Here is an 18,883-nt window from a genome sequence, read left to right on the forward strand (position 1 = left end):
TTTTTTTTAAAGATTTTATTTATTTATTTGACAGAGAGATAGAGAGAGAACACAAGTAGGCAGAGAAGCAGGCAGAGGGAGAGGGAGAAGCAGGCTCCCCGCAGAGCAGGGAGCCCGATGCGGGACTCGATCCCGGGACCCTGGGATCATGACCTGAGCCGAAGGCAGCCGCCCAACCGACTGAGCCACCCAGGCGCCCAAAAATACAGGTTTTAGAACTGCAAATTTAGTTTATCTACTCAGGTCACTTTGTAAACCTGATGTAGAGATCCCAGTTCTCATGTTACCCACCATTTCTATTAAGACCTTCAAGCCATCTCGTCAGACCAGTTAGCAAAATAACAGGGTGAGTATAGCTTTTATTCACACACAGGTGTGGTGTTTAATAATATGTATTTCATTAAACATAGTGGGTTTTTCATGGTTGAAAAATAATTGGCCTGAATCGCATCTTTCTAAAGGCTAAAGAAATCAGAGCAATCTGATACTGCAGTCTAGCTGTGCCTGGCTGAGAAGGAGGAACTTGCTTGGTTTTAAGACAAATACTGGGTTCTGAGAATTAACAAAGTGAAAAGCACAGGGTGAGGGGACAATGGAAGGAGCTGCTCTGGGAGAAAGGTGACCCCACCTTCAATCTTCTCTACATAGGGTTTTGGATTTATTGCCTATTGTTTTGTTTCACTGAATCAGAAACCAAAGATTTGTTTAGACTTGAGACTTGTAATCTGTTATTTAGAACCTCTCAGGTGGGATGTAAGCAAATCCTGAATAGTTTGAAGCATGAGAGTGTTGTGGGTGTTCCTTCTCTGTTAAATACATTCAAAAGCCAAATCCCCAGAGACTTAATTTCTTTTTTTTTTTTTAAAGATTTTATTTATTTATTTGAGAGAGAGAATGAGATAGAGAGAGCATGAGAGGGGGGAGGGTCAGAGGGAGAAGCAGACTCCCTGCCAAGCAGGGAGCCCCATGCGGGACTCGATCCCGGGACTCCAGGACCATGACCTGAGCCGAAGGCAGTCGCTTAACCAACTGAGCCACCCAGGCGCCCGAGACTTAATTTATTAAAAAGGAATGATTTCCACAAGTCCAGGAAAATAAATTCTGAAGAATCATTCTTTTGTGGTTTTGGCAGGGGTTTGGGGGTGGGGGAGGGAGACAAGGGAAAGATGTAGCAAGAAACCATGACTTACGTCTAGGAAGGTATCGGTGTCAAACTGGGCCATCCGATGTACAAAGACACAGGCTCCCTGAAGCCAGGATGAAAATACACTGCCAATGGCAGCCTTGATCCAGCCAGTGTCAGATAAATTCCATATGATATCTGAGGACTTCAGGTCTAGCCAATACCTAAATGATGTGAAGAAGCAACAAGGCAGACCAAAAAGCCCCAAAACAAAACAAAACAGAAAAGCAAACAAACTGGAATCTTCGAGAACTGGCCAGAATCTCAATGGCTACAGAGAAGGGTCAAAAGAAGCCCAAAGGCAGGATGAGTGATTCTATCTCCCACTTTTGTTGGAGGACTTTCTCAGAATCCTAGGTAATCTGAAAGTAGAGAGGAAGGCTGGGTTTGACATGATGTTCTGAGTTTGTTCATGGATGCAACAAATATTTATTGTGCAAATATGTGCTAGGCACTGTTTTCCCTAGCACAGTGAGTGAGATAGACCAGATATCTGCTCTTACTTTAGCAAGGCAGACAGCAGATAAGCACACAATAAAATGAGTAAGAATATAAATCAGTATCATAATTTCAAATAGTAATACATGCTCTGATGAAAATAAAACAGGGTGAAGTGATAGTTTTAGGGTACCTGGGAAGGCCTTTCTGGGTGGGTGAATTTACTTGGCAATGAGAAGGAACCAGGCATGCTGTTGTGGAGATGGGGTCAAAGTTGGTTCCTGTATATCACCCTGCACTCACCACACAAGTGCATTCCTTAATCCCCATCACCTATTTAACCCATAAATTCTTGCTTGATCAGTTGGTGAGATGTTGCCATTTACTGAGCTGAGGCTGGGCAGGGGCATCGTGGATTCTGTTTTGTAGATGTTACACTGGAGAAATCTAATAGTCATCCAAGTGGAGGTGTCAGCTAGCCAGTTGGATATACATGTTGGCATCTCAGGGGAGAGTTTAGCAAAAATGGTTTTCTTCTCTACCTTCCACAGAGGGTGTAGCCAATTCCGAGGCTGCTCTGAGAGTGCTGGGCCATCTTGGGAGAGCCTGTGGTCCCACTGGTGAAATAAATGGCCATTGGTTCTTGACTTCCTGTCTCCACACAGCTGTGCTCTGCAGAGGTGGATCTGTAAAATACGGGTCCCAACCCAACATGGTGGCTGAGGATGGCACACCAGTTTAACTCTGAGATTATATATATGTATACACATATGTATGTATATATATATATATATATATATGTATGTGTTTTTTTTTTCTCTGCTACTTGTGCCCTCTGGATACCAGAAAACAGTTAATAGAACAAAACCTAATCCAAAGCCTCCTTGGGAGGAATTTCTCAATAAATCTTAAAGGGATTTTGCAGATCAGTGCTAAGCTTTAACAACTCATTTCTCTCTCTTTTTAAGCACCACCTCTGCACAGGCCACATTGTTAGCCAAGATGACTTTCAATATCAATGACAAAAGGATGTGTATTTTATTTACTTAAACATTTTTTTCTTTTTTTTTTTTAAAGATTTTATTTATTTATTTGACAGAGAGAGACACAGCGAGAGAGGGAACACAAGCAGGGGGAATGGGAGAGGGAGAAGCAGGCTCCCCGCTGAGCGGGGAGCCCGATGCGGGACTCGATCCCAGGACCCTGGGATCATGACCTGAGCTGAAGGCAGTCGCTTAACCAACTGAGCCACCCAGGCGCCCTAAACATTTTTTTCTAAGTGCTTTTTTTTAATCTGTAATTTTTTAAAAAATCAGTCATGAGTCTTTGTGAACTGTTTATTAACATTTCAGTAGTTTTTACGATTTAAAGGAAGATCTTTTGGCATTTGAATCAAACTTTTTCATACTTTTTATTCAACATCTGCATCACTGGCAGACACAGTTAGGTGCTTACCATATAGCATCCAATTGCACTTCCTTGCACTAATAAAACTCTGATTTTGTTCTGGTATCAGGCAGTTATATGCTTCAGGGGAGACTGTTCCTTATATAGTTCCAGGGGGTGAATCTTGATAATCCTAAGCCAATTGTAGTAATTCTCATGCCAGAGACTGATTTAGGAATGGGCTCACATACAGTTACAGTCAATGAGATTTAAAGGCTTTCTGGAAAATGTTTCCTTAATACAAATCAAAACCACAATGAGATACCACTTCACACCTGTCAGAATGGCTACAGAGGAATCTGTGCCCTGGTGAATGGGGTGGAGGGAAGGAGGCAAAGTAAAGAACTAGCAGGACTTGGAGATTGATTGGACTTGGAGGATGAAGGAAGGAGGCAAGGCTGATCTGCTTTTTAACATGGGCGACTGGGAGAATCACATGCTTTATCAACTGAGCCAGACAGGCACCCCTCAATAATTATTTTTAAAGATATGCTATAATTCAGCAGTCAATAAAGAGCATCAAATTATGTTCAAGGGATGTGTGTGTGTGTATGTGTGTGTGTATGTGTTTGTATATATGTATATATGGTGAAGTTGGTGTGTGGGGGCTGGAGAAAGAGGGATTTCTTCACAATATCTAATACTGTGGGGAAAAAAACCACTATTACTTTTTTTTTTTTTTAAGATTTTATTTATTTATTTGAGACAGAGAGAATGAGAGACAGAGAGCGTGAGAGGGAGGAGGGTCAGAGGGAGAAGCAGACTCCCTGCCAAGCAGGGAGCCCGATGCGGGACTCAATCCAGGGACTCCAGGATCATGACCTGAGCTGAAGGCAGTCGCTTAACCAACTGAGCCACCCAGGCGCCCAACCACTATTACTTTTAATGCTTCTCAATCCAGTGTGGAAACCTTTAATGTAAGACTTTAAATTTCTTTTTTCTTTTACCAAAAGAGGACACATTATAATCTGTGGGTGATAAGGAGATTTTCAATTAATGATGTCATTGTCTGACTGACTTTCTTTGGACACCTCAGTTTTATATTTCTGCATTTTTCAGAACTGATTATATGTTGATGACTTCCAGATTTGTATCTTAAGTCCTTGAGTCTGAGACTCATGTATCTACCACCTGCTAGACATTTGGATGTTCACAGACCCCTCAATCTTAATATGTCCAACTTTAAATTCTTTCTCCAGCTGATACTACCCACCCATTCAGTCACCCATGTTAAAAAGCAGATCAACCTTGACTCCCTCCTTCATCCTCCAAGTCAAATCTTCTATTAGGTGATTCTTTTATGGGAAGGAGTCTGGATCAACAGACAGTATTGCTAAGTCCTTGGAGGCAAGGAGACTCTGAGATATAGTTGCATTTGATGTTACCGCTGGTACTGCAGATGAGGCAGGAGAAAACACTCACTGAAATAATTCCTGGAAGCTGAGCCACCCATTCTGGCTGCATGGAGACACCAAGAGTTTGGTCTTCAAGTCGGGACATTCTGACACGATGGACTCCACTGCCGGGACCACCTCCTCACTGGCCACAATACACTTGGCCTTGGATGCTCGCAGCCGATAGAGAATGTCTTTTGCTCTCAGCTGGGTTGTTCCTGGCATGAAGACCAGCCCTGGGAAAGAGAGAAAGCCCTGAGCTGAAACAGAACTTTTTTTTTTTTTCTAAGATTTTTATTTATTTATTTGACACAGAGAGAGACAGCGAGAGAGGGAACACAAGCAGGGGGAGTAGGAGAGGGAGAAGCAGGCTTCCCTCCGAGCAGGGAGCCCGACGCGGGGCTCGATCCCAGGAGCCTGGGATCATGACCTGAGCCGAAGGCAGACACTTAACAACTGAGCCACCCAGGCGCGCCTGAAACAGAACTCTTGTCCCTTAGGTGAGATTATGGACTATGGAAACAGGCTTTGAGCTTGGGTGGAGAATACAGCCTTTGGCTACTCCTGTCTTGGTCCCCAGGGACATCCCACAGGATCCTGGTCACTGGGAGATCCTTAGAGCAGTGGCTTCAGTCTGATAGTCCTTGGGTCTAATTCTGTCCTTGTGACTTATTAGCTTTTGACCTTGAGCATGTTACTTGATCTCTCTGTGCCTTCCTTTCCTTATCTGTAAAATGGGGAAAATAATAGTAAGTGTCTGGCATATAGTAGGCATTATAATGGTGGGCTATTATTATGTAACATTTTTGTGGGACATTTGAATCATCATTATGTAGTACTTAAATAACACTTTACAGCTCATTAGAAATTTTCAGGAACATTATCTTACTCAATCTTCTGAACCCATGGTCTCCAAAGTGAGTTCTGCAAGGTAATCCACTGAAGATGAGAAGAAAACTTAGAATTTAAAAAAATTTTGAGATAATAGTATTCTTTATGTTTTAATCTCATTTTATGTATATTTTATAAAATGCATGCTCTATTGTACAGAAGAACAATAAAAATAATTATATCCAGATGGGAGGATGTGTATCCCAAATAACTTTATTGATAGATTATGTGATCAGAAGAACCTGGAGGCCACTGTCCTAAGCAGCCATGTAGGTCCATGCTGTTGGAATATGAGATTGAGTCATAGCCAGTGAGTGGCAGAGTCAGCCCTCAAACCTGGGTCTTCCCAGTGGTTTGGAATCGTCAAAGTTTGCCTACACTCCTTTGGAGATGCTTAGTTTATCCCACTTTTCACTCCATTCTAAACACTGGCCTGAGATGGGCCTGATTTTAAAATACCAGTTCCTTATGAGAAGAGCATATATGGGAGAATTAGATGAAAGAGGGAAGGTGGTTTGCTCTTTCTAAAGTGAATCAGTGAAGGAAAGAGAACTGTATGTAAGGCATCACAAATAGCCACTACCATTTATTGAGCACTTATTATGTGTCTGCTATCTCACTCAAAATCAACCCCAGTATATAGATGACAACGAGCCCAAGGGTCACAAAGTCAGTAAGCGGCAGAACCAGGATTCAAAGATACATCTCCTAGACTCCCAAGACCCGTGCTCATTTCTTGGTGAGTTTCCTAGTCAGTGAAATGGGGAGATGTGGATTTGAATTCCTAGAAAGGAGACTATGCTCATTGTGTATATCTTAAAACCTCTCACATGTCATCACCTCTTGGTAAAATGAATATATATATATGTATATATGACATTAAGGAAGTTAATTAAGAAAATACCTAACTGGATCTCAGATAGTACACTCTATATAAAAATACTTATTTTGCAAACACTTGCTCTTTTTTTTTTTTTTAAGATTATTACTTTATTTGTTAGAGAGAGAGAGAGAGCACAAGTAGGGGGAGCGGTAGGCAAGAGGGAGAAGCAGGCTTGAGCAGCGGATGCAGGATTCGATCCCAGGCCCCTGGGATCATGACCTGAGCCGAAGGCAGACGCTTATCTGACTGAACCATCCAGTCATCCCACAAACACTTGTTCTTAATGGCTCAGAAATTATTAGTACTCTTAGTAGATTTGTGATATGAATGTGTTCAGTGGATAGAGTGGGGGTTAAGGAAAAGTTCTCGTCTGGTGGATTTCAGACCGTATACACTTTACAGCAAAAGCAAAATATTTTGCCACATGGTACAATACAAAGCATCTCAGTATTCACTCAGAAGATTTAATAACTCTGAATTAGAAAACAATCCTCAGCTGCTTGCTTAACATTTAATTAACTGAATGTTTTGACCATTCAGCTTATGGGTTCGTTTTTAATCTTGGCATTTCCCAAATTGCTTAAATTATGTTAAGTAATGTTGAGTACATTTTTAATGACAAACCACTTTTAATCTCCTTTCAACCCACAATTGGTTTCACATTTCCAAGTTTCTTTTTATACTGAAAGCAAAAAGAATTTTATCTATTGCTTTTTAAAAAATTTAATATTGGCAGTAAGATCATTTCTCAACACCATTATGAAATCCTTATAATTGGTCTTTTTAATGATATCCCATCAGGTTGAGGTATCATCATTTCAACCAGCAGTGAATATACCTCTACTAAACTTTGTTAGCTAAGTCATGATTTATTTAATTATTTCTATATAGTTGTTTCCATTTTTTTTCTCTTATTAATGATATTGTAACAAACATCTTAGTGTTCTCTACAGTTTTTCCTTTGGTATTCTTATTTATTTTTAATTGATTTATAAACATTTATATCATGCTCTGGAGTAGGAATTGGCAAACTTTTTCAGTAAAGGGCCAGATAGTAAATATCTTAGGCTTTGTGGGCCATTCCATCTCTGTCTCAATTAATAATTCTGCTGTTGTGGAGCAAAAAGAGCCATAGACAATATGTAAATGAGCAAGCATGACTGTATCCCACTAAAACTTTAAAACTTTATTTATGAAAATAGGTGGCCAACCCATAGGCCATGGTTTTTGCCAACCTCTGTCCTAAAGGGGAAAACAATACTGTGGAATTTTTATTTGGGGTATATTATAAATTACTACTTCGGTAGAAAATGTGTCATTGAATACATTAATCTTTTTGCCTAGAAAGAGGCAGAGGTTTTCCAACTGGGATCCACAGTCATATTCTTATAAATCCTTACATTCTTTTTTTTTTTTAATTTAAAAACAATTTTTTTAAAGATTTTATTTATTTGACAGAGAGAGAGACAGCGAGAGAAGGAACACAAGCAGGGGGAGTGGGAGAGGGAGAAGCAGACTTCCCACGGAGCAGGGAGTCTGATGTGGGGCTCGATCCCAGCACCCTGGGATCATGACCTGAGCTGAAGGCACACGCTTAACGACTGAGCCACCCAGGCGCCCAAATAAATCTTTTTTTAAAAGGAAGTGTTAAATATTGGCACTGACCTGTTCGCATACAAGCCACATTTATAAGCCACCACTCTGGGATACGGGGCAGGATCACGGCCACTCGGTCTCCTCTCTTTAGGCCGCAGGGCTTGGTGAGTACATTGGCAGCCTTTCGGGACAAGAAGCCCAGTTCTTCAAAGCTCCATTTCACTTCGTCCCCTTTGCCATTCACCCACCACAGGGCTGGGTTGGCTGGTCTCTCTCCTGTCTGGCCATGGGCACATGGGAAAGAAAGAAAGCTTACATGACTGGTCTACCAAATAGATGGGACACATCTGCCATTACTTCCCCTCAGCACCCACGCTGGTGGACTCTGGTAATAGTACCCCAGTTTGTCTTTGGTGGAACTACTCCTCTCCTATCGAATACAGCCTAGGTGAGACAACCCATCAGGGTAATTGTCCACCCAGCAGTGGGTGGCATGTGACCCACGTTGGGCGAGTCAGACCTTCTCTCTCTCGGACTTTGAGTTTTCTGAGAAGAACCAAAAGATAGAATATGGTTGGAAAAAAACCTGTGTATGGGCCTTTGGTGCTTACATATCCCCAGGAAGCTGTCCTGGTTCCCTGGTCTTGCTGAGACTGACTGTCCAGTTTGCAACCCAGTTTTATGAGCGCTCCCATGTCCAATAAATTTTTTTTCTTGATTAAGTTAGATTCTGTTCCATCCAAATAACCCCAATTTTTGTATTAAGGTTGATTAGGAACTTAACATTTTTTTTTTAACCCAAAAGGCTGAAGTATGGGTTTCATAGGTAACAAAGAACAAGATGGTGGGGCCTCTGGGGGAGGTTCATCAAGGGACTGATTTCGGAGGAAACTGCTCATATGATTCTACAGAGTACACTGTCTATGCTGCAAAACCTCTTTGCTTTATGTGTTACCTGGGAAAAAAATTTACTCCTCCTTTCTTCCCCTATCTGGAATATCTGGAATGCTCCTTTTACCTTTCCTGGTTGGAAACTATTTCAAAACTCAATTTCCATTTTACTTCCTCTGTGAAGGTTTCCTCAGGCTCCTCTTTTTCTCCTCTCTGACTTCTCTGTGTTTCTGCAGCAGGGTGCTCAAATGCCAGATGACTCCATTACACTGTATCATAGGCCCTGCCCCTGTGGGTATAAGCCCCCTAAGATCAGGGGCTGCTTCCTGTACCCTTGGGACTGGTGACCTTGGATAAGGAGCTTAACTTCTCTGAGGTTAATTTCCTTATCTGCAACCCCCCAGGTTGGTGATGGGGATTTGATGAAATAATATAGGTCAGTATTCCTCAGTCTTTAGTCATTGGAGTATCACTATTTTTGCCAGATCTATCTACACCTGTGCTATTGTTTTTGTTTTTTTGTGTGTGTGTGGGTTTAATACTTTTATTTTAACTGCCAAACTGTTTTCTAAAGAGGCTGTATCATTTTTTTTTTTTAAAGATTTTATTTATTTATCTGAGACAGAGAGAATGAGAGAGACAGAGAGCACATGAGACAGGGGAGGGTCAGAGGGAGAAGCAGACTCCCTGCCGAGCATGGAGCCCGATGTGGGACTCGATCCCGGGACTCCAGGATCATGACCTGAGCTGAAGGCAGTCGCTTAACCAACTGAGCCACCCAGGCGCCCAAAAGTAGCTGTATCATTTTACATTTGCACCAACAGTGAAATAGTTACAGTTGCTAACACTTGACATGGTCACCCTTTTTAGCATTTTAAGAAGTATGCAGTAGTATAATTGTGACTTTAATTTGCATTTCCCTAATGACCGCTGATGTTAAGCATCTTTACGTCTGCTCTAATGAAGTGGTGATTCAACTCTTTTGCTCATGTATTGGTTTATTTTCTTATTAATGAATTTTGAGACTTAAGGATATAGTTTGGATACAAGTCCCTTATCTGATATCTGTTCTACAAATATGGTTTCCAAGTCTGTGGCTTATCTTTTCATTCTTTCTTTCTTTCTTTTTATTTTATTTTATTTTATTATGTTGGGCACCATACATCATTAGGTTTTGATATAGTGTTCCATGATTCATTGTTAGCGTATAACACCCAGTGCTCCATTCAATACGTGCCCTCCTTAATACCCATCGCTGGGCTAACCCATCCCCCCACCCCCTCCCCACACCTGTGTTATTGTTCTTTGTATTTTTCTTTACATTCACTCACTTTTCTTGTACACATTTACTTAAGAAGGAAAATGTATTTACTCATCACCATAATTGGAGAACCAGTACCGTTTGTTAAAAATAGCTTACTGAAAAATAAATATATTAAAAACAAAATACGCCCAGAGATTTTCAACTTCTACCTGCTCTTTTGTTCAAAAGAGAATTTAGCAAGTATAAGAGAGCTGTTAAAGATGTAAATGGATTTAAAGGAAGACTGTCCTCTCAGTTTAATAGGAAAGATTGATTCAACATTATTTGAAACCCTGTATATCTTCTGAGGCACAGGTCCTTGCAGTGAATTTTGGTAAGCACTGATAGGTAAGTATCTAGCTCAGTGCCCGACATGGGGTGGGGTCAGTAAGCAGGGATGTGACCTGCGGCTACACTGCAAACACTCAAGGCTTTTTGCTTTATTCTTTTCAATGTTGGATTCTCTCCTAATCACGCCAGTGATGACTATTATTTTAAAATAGTAGCAATGTCCACAATAGCCAAACTGTGGAAGGAGCAGGGATGCCTTTCAACAGATGAATGGATAAACAAGATGTGGTACATATATACAATGGAATATTATTAAGCCATCAGAAAGGATGAATCCCCACCATTTGCATTGACATGGATGGAACTGGAGGGGATTATGCTAAGTGAAGTAAGTCAAGCAGAGAAAGACAATTATCATATCATTTCACTCATATGTGGAACATAAACGATAGCACGGAGGACCATAGGGGAAGGGAGGGAAATCTGAAGGGGGAGAAATCAGAGAGGGAGACGAACCATGAGAGACTATGGATCCTGGGAAACAAACTGAGGGTTTCAGAGGGGAGAAGGGTACAGGGATGGGGTAACAGGGTGATGGGTATTAAGGAGAGCACATGTTGTGATGAGCACTGGGTGTTACATGCAACTAATGAATCACTGAACACTACATCAAAAACTAATGATGTACTATTCAGTGGCTAACTGAACATAATAAAAAAAATTTAAAAATGAATAAATTAAAAAAAAAAAAAAGCTCAAATTACTGCTTTTTGGATAAGCCTGTGACCAGCCCAAACCGATGAATGGAGAGCAAAGAGCTGCTGCATGGGACTTGGAGAAAATGAAGGAAAAGAGGCAGGACTCTCTAAGTAATCACCATAAGGGGGACTGAGGAGGATCCAGAGAAAGACAGCATGTGGAGTTGTGGATTAAAGATCTTGCCTGGGGAGAGTGGAGGGCAAGGGGAAAACAAACAAAGGTAACCAAGAGGGATGAAAGAACTGAATTAAGAGTGGCAAATGGACCACGGAACAAGGAAATGGAAGCCTGAGATATACATGGATGCCAAGCATCTAATAGAAGCCTGTCATGTCATACCTTCTCCTTTTGGGACCACTGGTCCAGCACATCCCCAGCAAAGTTAAAGTTCTTAGGCAGTGACTTCTCACAGCGATTTATGGCTTCAAAGTCAGCAAGAGTCAGAGGCGCCCAAAGCTGATGATCTTTGTGAAGGTACCGGCCAGTTGGCTTGGCAAGCCAGATGAATCTGAATGTCTGGTATCGGAAAAAAATCATCATGATTCCCAAAGGGCTTTGTCAACTGATATGGATGTGGAAGTTCTGCAGCCTGTGGGGAGAGATGAGTGGAGAGCGTTAGTTTCTTTGGATGCTCTGTGGTGAGATTGGGAAGTGGATTGTGGCTGTGTGCCCCCCCCACCCAGGAAGTTGGGGAACACCTGGCAAAGACCCATTCTTCTTTGGAGCTGTGGCAGTCAGCCCTCACCAGTCTCCCTGCCACGGGCCTCTTCCTCTTCATTCTGTCTATGATCAGATTATTCTTCAAAACAAAACAAAACTAACAACTATAGAACTGTCAAGCTCCCATCTTCTGTCCCTACCCTCTCCCCCAACCAAACAATAGACAAACAGAGTATTTGCTGCCACAATGGACATTCAAGCCCTGCTTCTGTCTGCTTCATACTCGATTCTACTATATTTTCTAACTCCTCTCCTTGAATTTACTCTTCCAGTAAAAGCAGTCCACTCACTTTTCTTGAATGGCCATTTCTAGCTCTAGGATTTAGTCTGTCATTCCCCTTCCTTCCGGCTTCCCTGCCTTCCTTTCCCCTCAGTTCTTCATTATAATTGGTTAGGAACCTTAAGTCCTGGCTCAGCAACTTTAAGTGATTAAGAAATCACTTACCCTTCATGCACCTTAATTTTCTCATCTGTAAAATGGGGGAGGAATATAATATCTGTCTCCTAGGGTTATTATGAGGATTTAATAAGATAATGTGTGTAAAATGCCCAGCATGTAGACAGTACCTTCAAAGTGTTAACTAATGCTTTTGTTAAGATTATTTTCATTAGTACCCTAGTGGCTTAGGTTCATGAAATAGTTTTACTTCATGAATCAGGAGACCTGGACTTTACTCTGGACTCCTTCAAAACTAGCTTTGTGACATTGGTAAAGTCACCTTCCTACTGCCATCTGTAATTTAACATTTTTTTTAATAATACTGTTATTTCCTCCTCTGAATTTCCATAATATGCACCAGTATTCCTCACGTGACAGTTTTCTACCTTATATTATTAATTGTTTTCAATATATGTGCCTTGTCTCCCTAACCTACCTAGATGGTGTGGGTAGAGCCTGTGTATTTCATTCTTATTACTTAACATGACTTACAGAGCTGTCTTCAATAACAGAAGCCAGTGTTTTTCAGTGCTTGCTGTAGACCAGGCATTCTGCATTCCTGATATCATTTAGCATTCATGACAAGCTTGTGAGGTTGGTGCCATTATTATCTCTATTTTACAGATGGGAAAACTGAGACCTCTGTACACTTAAGCAACTTGACCAAGGTCATCCATCTCATAGTGGCAGAGGCCAGGTTTCCACCTGTATGGCCTGACCTCAGAGCTTGCGTACTCAACCTCTCTGCTATTCAGCCTCCTTTGTGTTGCCTTCTTCAATAAGGGTTTCTTGCTGAAGATGAATACCCTTATCTTTTTGCCTTCTAGTCCTACTTAGTTGCCTTGTATGGGATGGAAAACTCCGCAGGTGCAAAGGGTGCCTGAGTCTGCCGCATGGTGATAACATAAACAGCAGAACAAAGGGTGCAGGGTGTACCATCCCCTCACTGTTGTTGTCAAGCCTTCTTTACTGCTCAGAGTGACGTCTGGAGAAGCAAGAGGCCCATTTGGTGCAAATGCAACTTACCGTAGCCCAGGAAGAGCTATTTCTGGCCATACCATTGGTATTAAATTCTCCATTATGTCAAGGAAGAAAGAAGAGGGACCACCTGGGCAAGTATGGTGGAGGTAGCAAGAGGAGAGAAGGGTGGGGAGAGGGAAAGTAGTGGGGGCCATGCTTATGATTTAGCATTTTGCTGAAAGTGAGACCCAACTTCTCTCCTAAACACACACACATACACCCACCCACCCACTCACCCACACCCACACACACACGTGTGCACGTGTGTGTATGCACATATGCAACACACATACTTGCATCCACACTTGCCTCTCTGGATGCCCTTTGCCAAGTTGCTTAGTATCTCCAAGTTCCATTTCATCTGTGCAATGAGAGTAATGGTAGTATCTTCTTCATTGGTTAATTGTGGGGTTTAAGTGAGCACCTTAGCACAGTGCCTGGTGGGTAGCTAGGACTCAGTAAACGTTGCACGTTAAAAATCAAACTTCACAACTGTTTATGGCAGAAGGCTTTCACTGTTTGATATTCAAAGAAACTAGAAAAGCTATTGGATTGGAGCCACCAATATTTTGGTGGCTTATTTTTGCCTCTTTTAATGCCCTGTCACTGTGCTCCTGGCTCTTGGGGTTGAATTCAGCCCCCATCAGTCTGAAGCATTCTAGTCTTCACTTCCATCATTTTGACCTTTCTTGGTCCCAGTTTAATGATCAATTGGAAAGATTATCAAAACGTGGGACACCTGGAACATTCTTGCTTCCTAAGGAGAATAGCGCAGATAATAGAGCAGATAGTTTTTAATGCAAATCTCCTTCCTTTTCTCCTCCAAACTGAAAAATGATGTTTTCATGAGTTGTTCTGATTTCCCATACCTCCATAGATAAATTTGCCATATCATCAAATTAACATGCCAATAAATCTAAAACTAAATATCATAAAATAGATCTAATCTGAATATACACTTCAGCATTATCTGCATTATGTGCATAATCAGTGAATAGGTCTTACACATGCAAACACAATCATTACTAATAAAATACTAATCAAGATATCACAGAGTAGGATTTTTCAATTAAACTGTGAAATTTTTTTGCCAGTAACATTTCTTCTTTCTATCTCTTTGGTCTACTATTGATTTTCTGGGTAAATTTGTACAGATAGGCCTTTAGGGAGACCATGAAACTCTGAAGATCCGCCATTTTGCATTGAACACAGCCATTTCCTGACTTTGGATCCTGTGGGAAGTTCATATGATTCCAGGGTCAAATCTGAGAATCACTGACTCTTTTAGGTCAAGACATTATCTAAGTAGAAATTTATATATACACATGTTTAACAAAATATTTCCCAAAGATATCTGTAAAAGTGAGAGAATTTAAGTAGGTGATTTCTAAAGTCTTAGTGATTTCCAGTGTGTTAAGGGAAACTTTACCAGTGGAAAGATGTTTGAGCAATTGGTGTGCACTCAGCACTGTGTTTTTTATGCAGTATCTTGTTTCATTATCTCAACACCCTTCGGAGGCAGGCATTTTGTTTTAAATTTTTTGAGAGAGAGAGAGAGCAAAAGAGAGCATGAGTGGAGTGGGATGGGGGGGCAGAGGGAGGAGAGAGAGAATCCTAAGCGGGCCCTAGGCTAGGCTGACAAGCCCGATGTGGGGCTTCATCTCACAATTCTGAGATCATAACCCTGAGATCGTGACCTGAGCCAAAATCAAAAGTCCAGGCACTTAACAGAGTGAGCCACCCAGGCACCCCCAGGCATTTTGTTTTACCTATAAAGTGACTGAGGTGGTGAGAGGGAAATAAATAACAAAAGCCGTTCATGGAGCATGCAGCACAAATTCCAGCCTGCATTTGTTGTCTTCAAAGCCAATGCAAGGAAATGCTATCACAGATTTTTGCTATATTTCTATCAACCTTTGTAAAGTAGAACAGTCCATTTTCCTGTCAAAGGGACATTTATCCAGGGTTGAATCAGCAGTTATCCAATTATGGCAAGACGATGGGACTCTTAGTGCTCTGTTCTCTACATTTAAACACACTCTTACAACTTCTCATTTACTAGAATCACTTCCATGTTACCACATGCATTTTTTCCTTACCAGAAAATGTTATTATTGATCCAGAAAGGCCTTCAGCTTCTTCACAAAGACTCAGTTCCGTATCTGCCAAAAAATTGGTTCCTTCCTTCTTTTCTTTTGGTGGCATCTATGCCATTATAGTCCCGAGTCTCTGGTGCACAGTTGGGAGGATCATAATCCTGTGGGAGGAGAGTTGATGTTTCTCTGGACAACCTGTGGTTAAAGCAACAGCAGTTTATAAGACACAGCTGGGAGGGGAGAGAGGAAATGCAGGAGCAACTTCCTCTTACGGTTCAGTGCTAAGCCCCAGCACATTAGCGGATTATTCTTGTCCATGGAGCTGATGATATCAAGATCCATACCGCTCAATGGCCTATTATCAGAGTCTCTCATGATTTTCAAGTAGCCTGGAATAGTGGCATGCTTGACTCTTGTGGCGTAGCTGGATATAGCCTGGCATCCTGGCAAAAGACAGCCAAGGGAATCATATCTCAAGTCTCAACTCATTGATTAGATTATGAGAAATCCTTCAAACTCCTGGCTTTTATTGAGCATTGACTATACGCTAGCCACTCCAAGGTGTCTGTCCTGACATGATCTCATTTGGAAATAATTTTGAGACAGTGTTGCTGACTGGTTTGAACATAAACTTTGCCTGCTTGTACCTTTGTGAATGTCAGTTGATGGCAACAGGAATTGGGTTTAGTGAAGTCTCTGCCTAAATGTTGCTTGTTGATGACAGTGATCAGACATAGACATTTTTCACCTTCAGAGTTCATTGGTACCCCATATGATATCCGGAAGAGAGTATCTCTCATGGGCTCAGACATCAACAGGGCTCCTTGATCCTTTAATGAATGAAGTCCCAAGGCTAAGCCCAGTGTGGTAGACTGAATAAAGGCTCTCCAAAAAATTATCCCTCCCAGGGGAGCCCTCTTGAACTACACAGTGACCAGAAAACCCACTCTACCGTGCAGGGACCTCACCCCATTTGTGATGTTCGGCCAGTTTTACAACACTTTCATTGTACATTACTAACCCCTATCTTCACAGATGGTCCAATGCAATAATGGCAATACTGGGGACTCAATGAGCTAAATGTGCAAAGATCTTCCAACTACCTGGGCCAAAGGCATTGCCATTACTCCTTCTAAATCTCAAGCCCACCCCCTTTGGAACTCAGACTCTCACCCTTGGAGACAGTCACTGGACATCCATGCATTCGACCACTGCCCCTTTTGACCCACAGGTGGGAAAAGGGGATATATTTCAATAATGCAAACATCTAGTTGCTTCTATTAAAACTAACCATGTTGTAGCAGAGCAATCTTTTCACAGGCCACTCCCAGGGGACATTTACCTTGATCATCACACCTTGCAACCTGGAGAGTCTCTCTATTGGAAAAGACACCTCCACAGAGATTCTTTTCAACCTCCCTTGAGAGGCCCTTATCACATACTGCTAACCAAACCTTGTGCTGCCAAATCCCAGGGAATGGACTCTTGGGTCCATGGGACATATTTAAAGAAGGCACCAAACCCTGACTGGACCAGTACACCATCTGGTGACAAGAAGGTAAATACTTCCCAAATTGAAATAGAAAACATCTGGGGAGACAGCTTTCCCCACATGTCCAGACCAGGCCTGCATTCCTTTTCTCACTGTCGCTCCTTCTACCTCTTTTGTGCAAAGAACATGCCATTTTCTGCATACCCCAGTTTCTTGCAAAAGGAGGAGACCTCTTTAGATTATAACCTTTTCAGAAATAGCCTCATTTTGGACACGTTCTGCATGGAGCAGTGGGTGTTATATGCAAACAATGAATCATGGAACACTACATCAAAAACTAATGATGTAATGTATGGTGATTAACATAATAAAAAAATAGCCTCATTTTGATCTTGTGAGCATTTCTAGAGGTTTAGAAGGTTCAGAATTCAAGTCTTTCTTTTACCTAAACTATTAACTGAATCCTGATTCTAATCCAAATGCATGGTTTCTGAATTTACAACATAACAGATCACTACTGATAACCCATATAGTTCTAAAGTTCTTTTGAAAAAACAATAGTTTTGAAATGTCCTGGAAGTATTCCTATTCTTGCAACAAGTTCTCTAACTATTGCTTCATGTTCTTCAGTGTACTCTATGTTCCCAAATGTGCTCAGTGATTTCATTCAGTGCATTCCCGCAGTATTTGATATTTTGCTCCTAGCCACTGGGGGAGGACACTTCCAGGAGGCATACAGGACTCCGGGTTTGCCTTCATAGGGAGAACCCTTTTCTTCCTTCAGTCCAACAAGTACCAATGGAGATTTCAGTTGGCTACTTAAAGACCTAGGGTCCTGGTTTAGAACCGATATATGGGTTGGAATTGTCCTGTGGCTTTGGTTCTGTACTTGCTGTCGCTCAATCCTTTGTACAAACACTGTTCCCAGTGAGGTGATGCTGGCTCACTGGTCTCAATCTTGAGCAGACACAGACGTCACACAGGAAGTATGTGAGAGTTTCTCCCTTCTAACTCTCCCTTTGCCTCAAGTGTCACTTAAGTCGTTTACAACTGCGATGCACGTTCCCTCCGAGAGGAGCCATGCCAACCAGAAAAAGGCCTTTTGCTGGCACTGAAACGCAAAACCACTAAATCCAAAGAACTTGGCTGTTGGTCAGAAATTCCTCCAAGGAAACTTCTTTTTTATTTAAATTACAATTAGTTAATATACAGTGTTATATTCACTTCAGGTGTACAATCTAGTGACTCAACACTTCCAGGCAAACCTGGCGTTCATCACAACTGCATGACTTAATCCCCACCACCTACTGAACCCATACCCCCACCACCTCCCCTCTGAAAACCATCGGTTTCTTTTCTATAGTTAAGAGTCTGTTTCTTGGTTAGCCTCTTTTTTCTTCTCTTTGCTCATATGTTTTATTTCATAAAGTCCACAAATGACGGAAATCATATAGTATTTGTCCTTCTCTGACTGACTTATTTTGCTCATCAAGGCAAATCTTGCTCAGAAGGGGGAAATGTGGTAAGTCATAACGGGAAATGTCACAAAACACAGGCAGGAGGTTTGGGCAGGGGGAGCTCTCACACACTACCACTCCAAATAAACTGGGGACCCAACAGGAAGACATGGACTTGACCTGACACATGGATACTCCATTATTCCCGCTAGCAGAACTCTATTCTCATCTCTCCATCCTCACCCACCCACCTCCTCCAACAGGACGCACCCATGAGAAGCCACAACACTTTAACTCCCAGATGCCTCCAATGGACTTTTAGTTCTTAACAGCCTTCTAAATTGCCCCCTTTCCTCCTGAAAACACTGAGACTCTCTGATATTCTCCAATGTGCCTAAGGTTTAATCACAGCTTCTCTGTCCTACATTCAAGTCTCTTTCCTTCCAAAGAAACCCGACATTGGCTGATAATTCCCTGAGAGTTTCTCCCTTTAAGGTTACAAACTGGAGGGCAGTTTGTGTTTTTACCTGGGGCTCTGGTTCCAGCAGAACCTGGGAAGTGGGATCCCAGCTCCTCCTTCTAGA

General features: G+C 41.8%; 1 protein-coding gene across 2 annotated transcripts in view; it reads right to left on the minus strand.

Moving 5' to 3' along the window:
• The window catches only part of LOC115936526 (acyl-coenzyme A synthetase ACSM4, mitochondrial), a 29,202-nt gene extending 10,319 nt beyond the window's left edge, over nt 1-18,883 (minus strand). For both annotated transcript variants that reach the window (XM_081819901.1, XM_081819900.1), the window contains exons 1-7: nt 18,827-18,883; nt 15,354-15,545; nt 11,415-11,664; nt 7,901-8,111; nt 4,490-4,697; nt 2,164-2,307; nt 1,191-1,347 (exon numbers count right to left, since the gene is read on the minus strand). In XM_081819901.1, coding sequence (XP_081676027.1) covers nt 1,191-1,347; nt 2,164-2,307; nt 4,490-4,697; nt 7,901-8,111; nt 11,415-11,615 — 921 coding nt within the window. In that variant the 5' untranslated portion in view covers nt 11,616-11,664; nt 15,354-15,545; nt 18,827-18,883. The remainder of the gene's footprint in view (nt 1-1,190; nt 1,348-2,163; nt 2,308-4,489; nt 4,698-7,900; nt 8,112-11,414; nt 11,665-15,353; nt 15,546-18,826) is intronic.

Source organism: Leptonychotes weddellii, chromosome 5 (genome assembly GCF_054177405.1).
Source record: "Leptonychotes weddellii isolate Sample4059 chromosome 5, ASM5417740v2, whole genome shotgun sequence".
In the NCBI taxonomy this organism is placed as follows: domain Eukaryota; kingdom Metazoa; phylum Chordata; class Mammalia; order Carnivora; family Phocidae; genus Leptonychotes; species Leptonychotes weddellii.